Source organism: Esox lucius, chromosome 7 (genome assembly GCF_011004845.1).
Source record: "Esox lucius isolate fEsoLuc1 chromosome 7, fEsoLuc1.pri, whole genome shotgun sequence".
Classification (NCBI taxonomy): domain Eukaryota; kingdom Metazoa; phylum Chordata; class Actinopteri; order Esociformes; family Esocidae; genus Esox; species Esox lucius.
Window position 1 is genome coordinate 12,168,307 of NC_047575.1, and position 16,216 is coordinate 12,184,522.

Here is a 16,216-nt window from a genome sequence, read left to right on the forward strand (position 1 = left end):
AATTCAACACTACTGTTGTTTGCTCCTTGGGGTTTAAGGCCGGGTGTCTCTGTAAAGCACTTTGTGACAACTGCAGTTGTAAAAAGGGCTTTATAAATAAATTTGATTGATTGATTGAACTGGCAGCTTCATTAAATAGTAGCTGCAAAACCGCATTCTCAACATATACACTGAAGAGGTGACTCCGGGATGTTGGCCTTTCCAATAAAAAGAATATGGACAAAATAAAAAATAAAAACTGTGAAAAAGTATGAGAATTGTATTACCGCCCTGCAGTATAAAAGATGACATAACTGCAATGTTCTGTCAGGCTTAACTCAACACCAACACATTTAAAACAACCTACATAACGCCTCCATCTCGATTAAAAGGTATAAATAATCGCCGGCTATAATACCACGCCGATTGACTCAAGAGTAGCCTACTGTAAACAAGGCAGCGTTTACCAGTAGTAGCGAGGACGCACTTGTGAGCAGTAACTTTGGTCTTAATACATTGCAGACTGCAAAAATAGTTAGAAAGATTGGTAGACTGCTTGTTTGACTGTTTGGCTTGACATTACTATTTTGACCAGTGATATGTATGCCAGATATCCTATAGAAAAACCCAGGAGGAAAAGGACAAGGTCATTTTGTAGGCTAAAAAAACAACGCGTATTTGTGGGTCTCTCGGTACCATGCAGTGGGAAAGCGCCAATGGTTACTCAAATGAAACCAGTTTAAAATAACGAGGAGCGAGCCAGGAAATGACGAAACTGAAATATTGTTTTAGCCAGCCGAGTTTTTCAAAGTTTTGGAAGCTAGCCTATACATTAAGGGAATTTTACCTTGTACAGATTAGGTCTCCAAGACAGTAACCCCCATGCCAAATGGTCAATGTAAACATTCCTGTGGTTATCAGAGCGCAACCTACAGAGAGAATCTAAACAGAGGTTTCTGTTGTTCTCATTATCTAAGCACATTCACTTCCAATGAAACATACATTCATATTGTAATTTTTAATATTCCGATTCCACACTCTCAACATGAATGTCATGGAAATAGAGTCGATAAGAGTAAATAACAGTTGCATCAATTATATTAAAGATTAAAACATCAAATCATAGACAGGCAAACTATTTGGTATATTTGGAAGAAGCAAGTACCCATCCTCCAGGAAGGATGGGCTAGCCTAGCCTTTTCTGTTGCTGCTCTCATGCAACATGAAGACCCATTCCACCATGAACATCTTTAAATCAAATTTAAAGACCCACATTTTTTCTCTTGCTTTTAGTCCTGTCTGAGGTTGTCCCTTGGTTTTGGTCAAGTCTACTCTACTTATTTTTAACATCCTCATACTGTGATTTAATCTATTGTTGGTTATATTCAATTTCACAGGATGGCTCAGGCACGGAATACCCACCACGCCACCGAGCTGCTTCCATCCCGCTCAACCATTGTCACATACGTTTGCGTACTGATAAACAGCCCCAAACGAATGCACACATAGCAACAACCCAACCGGCACCTCCTCAATCAGTAAAAACTGAATCGGAGCGTCCCAGGTCAGCCCAAAAAACACGCAGAGACCCGACGCACAAGCAGACGCTCAAGCACACACAATGCCAGTGTCCGACCAAAAAGCTGCACAGGCAAACCGGAACATCGGACAGAATCATGTCAAATACACTGTCCCAGCCACTCAACGGACCCAACCCACACTGAGCACAGAGTGAGCCAGCGTACCCGCAGCCATGTCACACAAGTAACAAAAGGCGACGACGTCCCCCAAGAAGCAGCAGTGCAAATGTCCTCCACCCCACGCCCCTGAACAGGGTGGCCGAGGCCGCCACTCCACGTGTTGAGTGTGCCCCAAACCCCCTGGGCGTGGGAGTGCCACGTGACTTGTAGGCCAGATCAATCGCTTCACACAAGCATTGAGACAGACGCTGTTTCAACAATGGCTCGCACCGGACACAGACGATGCAACCTTTCCTTCCTCTCTCCCGCATGGAGAGGGGGAGAAAACGCCCACAATACCATCTTCATGGAGCGAAACGACAACTTGATCACCTTAGGCAGAAAGACCAGGTTAGGGAGCAACATAGCCCTGCTGCGTCACACAGCGCCTCCAGAACCAAAGCCAAATCCCACTGCTTAACGTCCACCGAGCCACCGTCCGGAGACGCCGGGACCCAGCCAAAAACTTTTCACCAAGGGATGACTAAATACAGACACTCCATTGAACCCTTCATGACACGCCGAGAACGCACACGCATACACCTTGAGTGTGCCAGGGGATCTTTGTTGATCAAACAGACGCTGCAGGAACTACAGGACACTGCCCACATCACAACAAAGGGGGTCAACCCCCGCGTCCTCACACCAGTGGGCAAAGATACTCCAACAACTAGCATAGCTAGCCGACATGGAGGCCGACCTTGCACCCTGAAAGGTCGCGACTACCTCCTCGGTCCTCGCCGCAGCAGCCTGGCCCTCTCAGGAGCCATCCCCGTAGCGGCTGGTCCATCACAGGGAATGCCCCGATTGAGCCATTCGCCTGTGTCAATACCCCGTGGCGGTAAGGGATTGGCCATGGCGTCCCCACCGCCATCTGGGCCGCCTCCGCAAACCACAGGGCACCCGGGCGAAAAGGGGCGATCAGGATGAGCGACAGCCCCTCCGTCCACACCCAAGACAGGACAGGGAGAATGCACTGGAGGGGGGAAACGCGTACAGCAGTACCCTCGGCCACAGCCGGTGAGCCAACGTATCCATGCCCAACGGTGGCCTGTCTTGCGCACGAAGAGAAAACCACAGGGGGCAGTGAGCGTCCTCCTGGGACGCGAACAAATCCACCTGTGCCTTCCCGAAACGTATCCAGTCGTATACAATGTTGGGATGAAGACGCCACTTGTAGTCCCGGGGACCTCCTTGAGACAGCAAGTCCGCGCCCACGTTGAGCTCTCCAGGAATGTGAATGGCGCTCAGAGACCTGAGGTGCATCTGTGCCCATTCCCAGATCTGCACTGACAACAGGTGGAGGGGCAGAGACCTGTTTACGTATGCCACCACCGTGCGATTGTCTGACAACACCAACATTTCCCAAACCCCACAGGGTCGGTGCAAAGTGCAGCAGCACGCGCCTGATTGTGTCTCATTCCAGCCAGTTGATGTGGCGCTCTGACAGAGAACACACCCCTCTGACTGAGTACGACTGGCACGTCCCGCCCCAGCCCGTCAGGGACGCGTCCGTAAACACCGGGGCCCGAACCGACGCCCATGGGAACCCCACGTAGCATCAAGCCCACCAGCAACATGATCGAGTAGACCAACACCGTACGCAACGGCCGGACGTGGTCCAGGGCCCATAGAGTGACCTCTCTCCACGCTTCGGACACGCACGCCCTCATAGACACTTTGGATAACTGGAGCCCTAGAAATGCCACCAGTTGACTGGGCTGAGGAGCACTCATTTTCCAGTTCACCACAAACCCCAGGCGAGTGAGCTGAGTCACCAACTTGAACCTGTCAACCCGGGCCTGCTCCGCCAAAAGGCTGTCTAGGTAAGCCAGAACTCTGACCCCTTGACACCTCAGCGGTCCCAACACCGCCTCCACACACTTGGTGAAACTGCGGGGGGCCAGCGCGTTTTCCAAACGGAATCCGCGTATACTCGTATGCCTGGCCCTGAAAAGCAAACCGCCGGAACTTCCTGTGGTGAGGTAGTACTGGGACATGGAAGTAAGCGTCCTTCAAGTCGATGCTGATGCAAAAATCCCTGTGGTGGACACACTCCAAGAGACGTTTCATCGTAAGCATGTAAAACGGCCCCGCCGCGGGGGGGCCGTCGGCAAACAGCCACCCCACCCAAGGTGTGGCCAACCCAAAAGGGAGAGGAAGATGCATGCGCCACCTCGGAGACCACTGCGGCTGGCCGAGGGGGAGTAAGTCTGAGTGAGCTTAAGGATGGCCACTGAAGCCCTTGCCACCTCACTCACCTCAGCTGGAGACAGCGAGGTGCGACCCTCGTTCATCCCGGCCACGGCCGCCGCCAGGAGGTCCATGTTGTTGCAGGCCGCCAGGGACTGCACAGAGAGGGCGTACTGCTTTTATGGCAGGCTGGCGGAGACGCACGGACGGCAGGGCCGGGCGCTTGTCACTCCAGGTGCTCAGGCCCGGGACCAGGGAAGTCGCCAGGGCGGGCTCCACGGGAGAAATGCCCATACGCAAAGTCTAAAGCCTTCCCTCCACTGTGGTGAAGGCGAGATGGGACTTTACCATGCCCTGGGTCATGAAGGGGGCCCCCACGCTTCCTCTGCGTTCTTGTGCAGAGAAGGGACCTTCGGCCCGGCAGTTGGCGTCGGGCGGGCAGACGCAAAGAGGTCCTCCCCCTCCTTCGGTGCGGGTATCGGCATTGGAATGCACAGGCACCGGGCAGCAGCGGAGATGGCAGCAAAGAAGTCCTCCTTCACCGCCAAGGGGTCTTCTGCCTACAGGACTGGCAACCTGTGTATCTGGTTGAACCGCACTTCTAAGGTCCTCTCCCAATATCCGCACTATGCCCTAAGGTATTCTACAAAGTGCACACATGTTGAAAGTGCACAAATCGCTTCCCGTATTGATTCTGTAAGGGATAGTGCATTTTATTTTTCAATACGGGATGATCCTGTATTATACGAGATGGATGGCAACCCTAACCACTAACTTCAATAATGGCCCTTCTTACCTAGAAGATGATACAGCTATTATAGTTGTATCAGTTGTGCCATTTTTTCCCTTGACCACAAATGTGCAAATAACAAGGGCTGCACCTGAATATTTACATTTACTTTTTCCTCAGACAGTGATCTTGTGACACCAGTGTCTACTTTTATGTTTAGTTGTAAAGATAACAAGTCTACCTTATTCAGTGACCAGTGCTGGTTAGGGGAACAAAGTAATTGGGGTACAACAACTACATCTGGGGTCTGTATACACCCCAGTGTGATTCTGCCACATTAACATGTCTCCTACTCAAGGGCTTTTAGCTCGTCGCTCAGCTGCTTTTGCTCTACAGTAAATCATATTCCCAGGGTCCATCACTAGGAACAGGTCACTAGGGTCCATCATCTACCACTATCTCAGGTGGGAGGACAAGGTAACTAGGGTCCATCATCTACCACTATCTCAGGTGGGAGGACAAGGTCACTAAGGTCCATCATCTACCACTATCTCAGGTGGGAGGACAAGGTAACTAGGGTCCATCATCTACCACTATCTCAGGTGGGAGGACAAGGTCACTAGGGTCCATCATCTACCACTATCTCAGGTGGGAGGATAAGGTAATTAGGGTCCATCATCTACCACTATCTCAGGTGGGAGGACAAGGTCACTAGGGTCCATCATCTACCACTATCTCAGGTGGGAGGACAAGGTCACTAGGGTCCATCATCTACCACTTTCTTAGGTGGGAGGACAAGGTCACTAGGGTCCATCATCTACCACTATCTCAGGTGGGAGGACAAGGTCACTAGGGTCCATCATCTACCACTATCTCAGGTGGGAGGACAAGGTCACTAGGGTCCATCATCTACCACTATCTCAGGTGGGAGGACAAGGTCACTAGGGTCCATCATCTACCACTATCTCAGGTGGGAGGACAAGGTAACTAGGGTCCATCATCTACCACTATCTCAGGTGGGAGGACAAGGTCACTAGGGTCACAAAGAAAGTACATTAAAATCCTCCCAGTTTATCCTGACCTGATCTTCACATCAACTGTACAGTACTTCCTTCCTCACTCACCATCTGCAGGGTTGGATAGAGTCATTCCTAAATGTAATTATTTACAATGATTTGTTACTACACACTATAATCAGTGGCGTAACTCTGGGATTTCTCAGTAACGTAGACAAAAATAAATAATAATGTTTGAACAACATTTACTGTAGGATCAATCAATGTTAGAGTTTATATAGCTGGCCATAAAATCGTGCATTTTACCACTTATCTCTTAGGGGGTTTTCTGACCCATTGCTTTCTACTTCAATATAATAGTATGACTGGGCTACAGTGCATCTGTATATGAAAATATAAAACATAAGATTTCCAGTCCACAAGATCTTGTCCAATGTCTCTGGTCGTTTCCAAAGTGGAAAAAGTTCTGACATGATTTATCTTTGTCTCATTCTTTTACATCACAAAAACCAGGCATTTTCACAGGTGTGTGTAGACTTTTTATATCCACTGCATTTTTCTATATAAAACATACTTTGTAATCATAAAATCTCATTCCCCACTGTTGACATTGGCACTGTGATTATCTGTGATTATCATGTTTACATATACTGTATCATAACGTTGTCTGCAGAATCTTTGCTTGCATAGATAAACATTGACCAGCTCTATGCATAAACATTTCAAAGGCATTCTGTGGTTTACTGAAAATGTACACCACATTATTATAATGATCTACCTTTATTGACTATGTTGAAAATAAAAACTTTAATCACCCATACATAAATACAGATTTAGTTCACATTGGTTAGAATCAGTTCCCTTTCTGTGAGGATATTGATGTTCATTAGGCTACACAGTTGGCTATCTTACAGTTTTTTGGGTCACTTTGGTACTATTATCAATAGGATGTTGTAGTTTTTCAAAACTCTTAGTACAAAACCCCAACCAGATCACACTTGTAACCTATTGTTACATCCTGGCACCTGTTATGGAAATTTTTAACTAAGGTACATTTGAGAAATGTCTGTCTTTCCATTGGCTAGTATGTAGATCTTTACTTTGATTGTAACACACGTCTGTATAATATCAGAGGATTATTAGGTACTTTAACCATGTTCTCCTGCCTAGACAAAGAAGGGTGTCAGTCCTTTTGTTCCTCAGGAATGTGGTCCTTGGGGGGAAGTTGGAGCAATTGGCCTGTTTGGTAAATGATAAGGTGGGGGGACAGCCCGCCCTTTGGGTAAAAACCTATGTGACACGAGACAAATGGGCAGCATCTTACCACACCCCTTTTAGCTGTAATAAATACGGACTGTTCATGTATTAAGCTAGAGACTCCTCGGACGATTATGTTTGTAACCATTTGACGCGTCTCTCTTATCTGCAAATAATTAATAAAACTGTTAAATTGTGCCAAGAGAATTTTGTCTCTGTATTTCCTCCTTTAAGAGTTCTGATCGAACACAGCAAACTGAATGTCTGAGGTTTAAATAGGGCAAGCCTCCTTCAATGTTCTAATCATGTGCACCTAATGTGATACACCTGTGTGTGATTTCAGCCATTTTAAGTGGGACATAATGTGGGGGTGTCTTAATTTATTCCTCACCAGAAATTGCATGTTTATTTTATTACATTTTACAGAAAGTTTTAAAAAGTATTTCCTTCAGTTTTACTTGTTTAGTTATATTACTTGAATCTCTCAGTATTGTTAAAACATATGCCTAAATATGTTGAAAAACACACGTTTTCATAGGTTGTCCTAATTTCTTTACATGACTGTATATCAGTCTACAATATATATATTTTTTCAAATGGAAAACCAGAATTATATCTGTTAGATATAAGGTAATTTACTCTGATTTATGGATTATTGGATACACAGTTTATTATTATTATTATTATTATTTTAAACCCGGTTCGGTGCTGCACAGGCAAAAAAGACTGAAATGAAGAATTTGGTTGCAAAAGGAAATGCATCGTCAATTACACGGAAATATTTCTGCTACAGACAGGATGATGTTGACCAAAAACAGGTACTTTGCCGAGAGTGCCTTGCAATTGTTGCCACAACACGACCAATTTGTTTCGATCATTTAAGGCGGCACCACAAATCTTGGTATGATGAGTGCAAAGCATCTCAATGCCATCCAAAGCAAAAATCTATTTCGGATGCATTTGCCAGTATTACACCATACGATAAAGGTTCTAAAAGGCAGAGAGAAATCACAGATTCAATAACATTTCACGTCGCCAAAGACATGGTACCAATTAACACGGTTACCAAAGAGGGTTTTAAAAACATTATCCAGATGTGTCAGTCATTTCCAATATTGTGCAATCCTACTCAGAATCTAAATCATTAGATGCACTTTAGATTTCTGCCAAGTGTCCTTCACTGGCTTATCCTCTTTCATTAAACACATTATAGTCAGACTACTCTTCTTCTGAACTATTGACTACTACAGCAACTGCAGCAGGCTAGCTGACTATGTGCCCTGTTTCTCTGGCCAGGATACAAAAAGCAATACGTATTTACAATCCATTCGTAGAAGACAGTTTATTAATAGGGTCAAATATGGTTAGACAATAACTGAATAGCCTATACATTTTCAATCCGTATCTGTTTGACAGACGAAATATTAGGCATATCATTCTCTCAGGGGAACTCTTAGTTATCAAGCGTTAGTCTGCAATGTCTTAGCTAAAAATTCATGCCATGCCTCAAGGCTAAGGGAAATATATTTACGTGTTCTCTAGGGTAGTCTGCCAACCCACAAATATTTGGCATGCAGCCTTGCATGACTTCAAAATGACACATATTTTCACAGTCGTATTTGTGCAAGTTCAATGATTGTTCTGGTTCAGTGAGAGTCATGACAAAATATGAAAAGTGGGCCAACCATTTCCAGGTATCGCAAAATATAAATTAACTGCTGAGTACATAATCACAGGGCTATGGGAACTGGGTCATTTAGAAAAAAGAAAATCATGCAAACTGTTTCTGCTTGCAAGTGTTAAAAGTTTAACGAAAAGGTGCAACATTTCGGTCAAAGACCTTCGTCAGGCGTGCCTGACTTACGAAGGTCTTTGAGGCGTGCCTGACTGACGAAGGTCTTTGACGAAAAACATTTTGTTAATTTCATTTCAGAAACCTTTTAACACTCACAAGCAGCAACAATGTGAGATTATCATTTTTTTTAGATGTTGTGGTTTTACGGTGGTCTTACAAGCCCATAAATTTACAGGTGCGCCATTCCATTTTTGGCAGTTGGGACAGTGAGCCATTCATCGCCATGCCAAAATGTCTTTGGGACTTTCTATGACGGACAAGCTGTAGCAGGGTCCATAATTTCTCAGAATCAGTATTTCTTTGCAGCTAGTAATTGTACACTGCCTACATTCTTACACACCCTGTTCAAGCTCTTTGCTCCAACATGTGTTCTGTTTTACAGTATGGTTGGTTACCTTGACTGAAAGATATTGACATGTGTTAGACATTTTCTAAATCATTCAATAATATACAATGGAATGAAACTTGGCTTACCAGATCTTGGTTTCAGGCCAAACACTGTGAGGGTGGTACTGAAATCAGCATTCCGCATTCCATCCTGCATATAAGCCACAATACATTTGATAATGGAATTGATCCAAAGAGGACATTTCTTTGAGTAATTTCTAACCAATGTTGGTCAAAAATGGGTAATGAAGTATTATCATATTATTATTTTGCTGTCATTATTATCATAATAAATATTAAAAGAGTAAAGTAATTGCTATTGTGATTACTGTAATTGGACTAACTTGTTCCAATTTATGTAACAATATTACAGTTATTGGTCCAGTATAGGCTGTCTGCTAGTTTTATAATTCATGTTACAATGTAAACAGCGCTATATGAAGAGGAAAGATGAGAAACAATTAAGACCTGCAGATTCCACATGATTCTCCCTCCCATCCACTTTAAAAAGAAACGTTTAAGGTTTTTTGAGTTTCTTCAAATAAAAATTCTGGGGAAACACCTATTTGATCAAATAACCTTAAGGAACATTGAGGTATTATTTTGAGGGGATGTCATTTTTTACAGCATTTTTTTAAGTAGCCATTTAATGGATATCTTTGAACTACCCTTTGTCATTTTTCCTTGATGAACTTAAGGTTTTCCCCACGGTTTCAATTTGAAGAACCCTTTAAAGGGTTATTATTGAAACTAATGTAAAGCCATAATATTCCCTTCCAAAAATCTTTTCATATTGGCAAAAATCTAGCACAGACTCTTCCACTGGAGGCTATGGTGTATGTACAGTGGATATAAAAAGTCTACACACCCCTGTTAAAATGCCAGGTTTTTGTGATTTAAAAGAATGAGACAAAGATAAATCATGTCAGAATCATCTTTGACAGGGACAAATGAAAAAGAAAAACCTTAAAATAACCTGGTTGCATAGGTGTGCACACCCTCTTAACTGGGGATGTGGCTGTGTTCAGAATGAACCAATCACATTCAAACTCATGTTAAATAGAAGTCATTACACACCTGTCATCATTTAAAGTGACTTTGATTAATCACAAATAAAGTTTAGCTGTTCTAATAGGATTTTCCTGATATTTTCTTAGTTGCATCTCAGAGCAAAAGCCATTGTCCGCAGAGAGCTTCCAAAGCATCAGAGGGATCTCATTGTTGAAAGATATCAATCAGGAGAAGGGTACAAAATAATTTCCAAAGCATTAGATATACCATGGATCATCAAGTGGAGAAAATATGGCATACCAGAGACATTACCAAGAACTGGACATCCCTCCAAAATTGATGAAAAGACGAGAAGAAAACTGGTCAGGGAGGCTTTCCAATAGGCATGCAGCAACATTAAAGGAACTGCAGGAATGTCTGGAAAGTACTGGCTGTGTGCTACATGTGACAACAATCTCCCGTATTCTTCATATGAATGGGCTATGGGGTAGGGTAGCAAGACGGAAGCCTTTTCTTGCAAAGAAAAACATCCAAGCCCGGCTGATGTTTGCAAAAACAAACATCAAGTGTCCCAAAAGCACGTGGGAAAATGTGTTATGGTCAGATGAAACCAAGGTTGAACTTTCTGGACATAATTCAAAAAGGTCACATCACCCAAAGAACACCATACCCACAGTGAAGCATGGTGGTGTCAGCATCATGCTTTGGTTTTGTTTTTCTTCAGCTGGAACCGAGGCCTTAGTCAGGGTGGAGGGGATTATGAACAGTTCCAAATACCAGGCAATTTTGGCACAAAACCTTCAGGCGTCCGTTAAAAGCTGAAGAGGAAGTTCACCTTTCAGCATGACAACGACCCAAAGCACACATCCAAATCCACAAAAGCATGGCTTCACCAGAAGAAGATTAACGTTTTGGAATGGCCCAGCCAGTGCCCAGACTTGAGTCCAATTGAAAATATGTGGAATGATCTGAAGAGGGCTGTGCACAGGAAATTTCCTCGCAATCTGACAGACTTGGAGCGCTTTTGCAAAGAAGAGTGGGTAAAAATTGCCACGTCAAGATGTGCCATGCTAATAGACTGAGTGCTGTAATGAAATCAAAAGGTGCTTCAACAAAGTATTAGTTTAAGGGTGTGCACACTTATGCAACCAGGTTATTGTGAGTTTTTTATTTTTCCCCCTTAAAGATTTCAGTTTGTTTTTCAATTGAATTGTTCACGTTATAGGTCACATTAAAGGTGGAAAAAGTTCTGACATGATTTATATTTGTCTCATTCTTTTACATCACATGAACCTGGCATTTTAACAGGGGTGTGTAGACTTTTTATATCCACTGTATATATTATCAGGCAGGTGTGCTATTTTACCAATATGATTTCTCATTTAAGGCTATAACCGCCATTTCCCCAATATGGCAAGTATTGTAACAACTACTGATGCAGATATCCTAACTGTTATTGAGCTGGGCCTGTGAATAGCAAGGTCGTCATTCTACGGCAAGTATAATTTTATTTGCACCTCTTAGTCACTCCCATATGTCCCCCAATGGGGTAATCATTAGCTAGATTAAAGTGTTAAAACAACAGCATTCTGACCGTGATATCAACACCAGCTTTGAACATGAAACACTACAGTATAACAACGCCATAGTTAAACTTTGCTAGATCACTACAATTCTTGCCTGTATTCATCTAACAGCAAAGTTATTATCCTGTATTTAACTTGGACCTGCAACACTGCAAGAAGTGGGGAATACTTGCAAAGCAGAATCTAGTGAAAATTTTTCAAAATAGTTAACAGGTAAATATATTATATAACTTGGTATGGAGAAATGTACCCAACACTGGTCCTATTTTTCAATTTTAGTGTGGATGTGATTGGACAGCCATCTCACCTCACACTCATCATTCCCGCTGGAGTTTCTTCTGGCACTCTGGCACTTGTACTGTGAGAAGAGATGGCATTAAGAAAGTATTTACTTTCAGGGCCTTGCAGATATTTGTTTCAGAAATGTTTTACCAAACACACATGGACATGGAACACTCAGACACGGAATCAAAGGAAAAATGTGTTTTCTGTTTGTATACAAACTAAATTACAAACAATCAAAAATGGAAAAAAGGGGAACTGGGAACGAAATCTCCTGGATAAATAAGATGAAAAACTCTAATTGCTCTGTGAGGTATACCTCCTAGCTTACACATTTACCGATGATCCGGAAAAAGACTAGATCATCAGATGTCCTCGACTGGCAACCTGAGCAAGAGGAGGCTTTCACAGACTTGAATGTAGCTTAGATTGTTCAGATTGACACAGTGGACAGCAGTCTCAGTGGCGTCTTGGCTCAGAAGCGCAGAATTATACCACTTTTTAAGCTTATAGCTTAAAAAGTGGGACGTTATCTCCTATTTAACAAGGATACAACTACACATTGCTCTCCAGTGCTGTTGAGTACCTGATATAGCTACCCAGATGATTTATCCACAGGCTGTACATGTAATGTGATGATGTACTACAATCTCACTCCCAGAGCTGCTTTGGCATAATAGAAGGTGACTGAAAAGCACTTTTTATGTTACCCTAATGGACAGGCAGCCACTGATCAGGGTTCACAACCACAAAGTTCTTATTTAGGTTTCAACCTGTCATTGCGAATACACTCCAAAGCCTGTTGACACGCCTGTTCAAAGGCCTGTTGCAATTACATCCATAAGTGTATTTGGATAGGTCTCTACTAACTTTGCACATCTGGACACAGGATGGGAACCTTTGATGAACAGCAATTTTCAACTATTTCCACATAATCTCAATTTGATTTAGGGCTGGACTTTGACTGGGCCACTCAAGTGCATTCATTCATTTCCCCATTCACTAGGAGCACCCAGTTACACACGCTTATTCGAAAAGCATGTATATATACTATACTATATGGGGAATGTAGTCTTGTGGGGTAAGTTCACTTACATGTGCTAACTGGCTCAGTTCTCTACAGAATGAGGCAATGGCAATTATGCCTGCTGAGTGAGAAGCTATTCACAAGCCTGAAGGCCTCACACAGGGTGAGTTGTAGAAGTCACAGGTTCAGCAGTTTTTTTTAGTTCCTCAGCCACACTGTTATCCAATAAATGCCTTTGGTCACCGCACCCACTAACCGCCTCTGTGTGTTTGCTTTGCCTCGCTATATTTATAATTTCTGTATATGTTACATGCTGTACTACATGTATCATTTCTGTATATGTTACATGCTGTACTACATGTATCATTTCTGTATATGTTACATGCTGTACTACATGTATAATTTCTGTATATCTTACGTGCTGTACTACATGTATCATTTCTGTATATGTTACATGCTGTACTACATGTATCATTTCTGTATATGTTACATGCTGTACTACATGTATCATTTCTGTATATGTTACATGCTGTACTACATGTATCATTTCTGTACACATCATCTTTTATTTTAGATTATTCGTGGTCTGGAGTTGCGGTCCAGGGTGGGCCAGAATTCTAAGCCACTGCCTGGGGCACACATGTACACAGCTGCTGCTTTGGAATGAATATCGTCCACTGCTCTTTCAGAAAAAAAAAACTCTAATTCCTCCATTTCCCCCCTTTACTGACCAATATATGAAGTAACCTTTTACAAAAAGTAGCCTAAAGTTTTCTGAAACACAAACAATTCTAAATGTCAATATAATGCTAGCTAAATCCTCTCATATAGTACATATTTCAGTATAAGCCAGGAGGTCTTTAATTCAAAAGAATGAGAAGAAAAGTAAAATAACGTGTTCATTTTATACCGGGGTGAAAAGTGAGGGACTAAAATACCCACTTTCAGAATCAAAGCTTCTCAACATCAACATTGTGGGCTTCATAGTACAATGTGGAAGTTATAGCATCAAACCTTTAAATAATCTTTCCTCAGGTACTTGTTCCTTCTACGCTCCTCGTTCTGGTTCAGTACGGGTGGAACCTCTGGCCACTTTGGCTCTGTGTCAGACTCGGACTTCAGGCTGCCGTCAAAGGAGCACGAAGAGGAGGGCTGTGGAGAGAGAGACACAAGGGAAAGGTCAAGATATTGGACACCGTACTAAACGAAGAGTAACACAATAACGTACAGGACCCGCATGGCTTGATAAGCATTAGCACTCCAATTAAAGGGCAACTGCCATGAAGCCTGACTTGACATCACTCAGTCATAAAAGGCTAATATGCACACAGACACATCTTCACATTGAGGATGATGAGGGTGAGGAAACGAAGGCATGAATGAAATGGGTGACCTCAGAGAAAGCCGTGTCATCGTCTGCGAAGTCAGGGTCCTTTCCCAATACAGACATACACACAGACAGAGAGGGAACGTAAATTTAACCCAGACATCAAAACCAAGGCCACGCCTTGAGTGTGAATCGTGCCAATTACATGATGGAAATGAAAGAAATGAGCAATGTGTTACTCATACAAATGGGAACATCAGGTGTACTGTGACTAAATGGAGTGTGAATACAGTGAGTCCAGAGGGGTTATCTACCTGGCCACTCAGCACTGATGCTCCACTGCTTCCTTCATCCAGTGAGGCACTAGGAGAGAGACAGGAAAATCCAGTGACTCACATGTAGTCAAACAGCACTTACGTATATACTCTTACAATAATGTGCAATACCCTTACTAATGAAACACAGTGTCTTCATTAGAGGCCAAGTCAGCAGCCTTAATAACACATCCATTTCACACATGAGATAAGTCATAATCTTGGTTATACAGCACAACTCACATGACTAATATAATGATAATGTGAATTAAACCCCCACTGTCTTCCTGCCTTCCAAACTAATGATGATATCCTACAGAATGAGTCATGTGGTGTGTTTTCATTATGAATCCTTCACTGTCCATGACTGAGCTAAATATGCCCAGTAAACCCACACTGAACCTACAAGCCTATGACCTGTTTTGCGCATAGCAGTACAAGCCATGTTTGAGGGAGGGGTGAAATTAGCTGTGGTGTCTTTTCAATTGTCCTTAGAAGTTACTTAATTAGTTCAGTGGAGCCGACATGTGAGCAATTTAGGTGTCACATGATTTCAGATTAAATAAACACATCTCTGGAATACAGATGAGTTGAGAAAACCTGATAAACACTCTAATTCAAGGCCAAGGTTCATGTTTTTGTTGATTCTGAAATATCAGTTTTTGAATGATCCTTAAAAACTACGTTTTACAGTAGCATAGAAATGGTTAGCGTGGTATCATGTAATTATATTGGCATCGTATCAAAGTTCAACATTCTGGAATTCTGAAGTTACAGCATTCAAATCTGGTTTTCAAAAAGCATTAATCAGGAGCAGGATATGAGATCATTGCCAAGGTATTGAATATCTCCTGGAACACAGCAAAGTGCTTTATTAAGAAATCAAGTGAATATTGCACAACTGTGAATCCGTCTAAAACAGACATTCCACTAAAACTGAGTGTCTGGGCGAGAAGGGCCCCAGTCAGCGAGGCTACCAAGATGCCCATGACAACTCCGAAGGAGTTACTGACAGCTGAGCTGGGGGACACTGTGAATACTGCAAAAATGGCCCGGGGAATTCACAGAGATGGCTTCAAATAAACACACACAATATCATATAGAGTTTGCCAGAAGATGTTAGAGACTCTGAATAGTTAAAGAATAGTCTTTTGAGAATATATAGAAACAGATGGAGTTCAAGCCAATTTATGAAGATGATTAGATTAAATCACCGTGTAAAGATGTGCAATGGTTGAGGCTTCTCAAAAATGTAAAAAATACCTAATGAAATCCATTTTCTGTAATGTTGTAACAAAAAAAAAGTCTGAGGAGGTGAAAACCTTTTGGCTCAGGGGCTTGTATAATGGGGTGGGGGTCAAAAGAATGTGAACGTATTGGGCGGGAGTCCTGTATTTAGGATGTCGTACGTACCTGCGGATGGCTTGGGAGGGGGGCCTCTGTTTGCTGCTGGAGCTGCCTGAGTGACTGAGGAACCTGCACATATAAAAACAACAGAGGGGAAAGATAAGGA

At 42.9% G+C, this 16,216-nt stretch overlaps 1 protein-coding gene across 4 annotated transcripts in view; it reads right to left on the minus strand.

Annotated features, from left to right (window-relative positions):
- Positions 1 to 16,216, minus strand: part of lrch2 (leucine-rich repeats and calponin homology (CH) domain containing 2) — an 85,742-nt gene that overhangs the window by 34,236 nt on the left and 35,290 nt on the right. For 3 of the 4 annotated variants that reach the window (XM_020048475.3, XM_020048473.3, XM_010900169.4), the window contains 6 exons: positions 16,117 to 16,179; positions 14,704 to 14,752; positions 14,456 to 14,494; positions 14,077 to 14,214; positions 12,061 to 12,111; positions 9,244 to 9,307 (listed from right to left, as the gene is read on the minus strand). In XM_020048475.3, coding sequence (XP_019904034.1) covers positions 9,244 to 9,307; positions 12,061 to 12,111; positions 14,077 to 14,214; positions 14,456 to 14,494; positions 14,704 to 14,752; positions 16,117 to 16,179 — 404 coding nt within the window. The remainder of the gene's footprint in view (positions 1 to 9,243; positions 9,308 to 12,060; positions 12,112 to 14,076; positions 14,215 to 14,455; positions 14,495 to 14,703; positions 14,753 to 16,116; positions 16,180 to 16,216) is intronic. The other variant, XM_020048474.3, reaches the window with a different exon arrangement.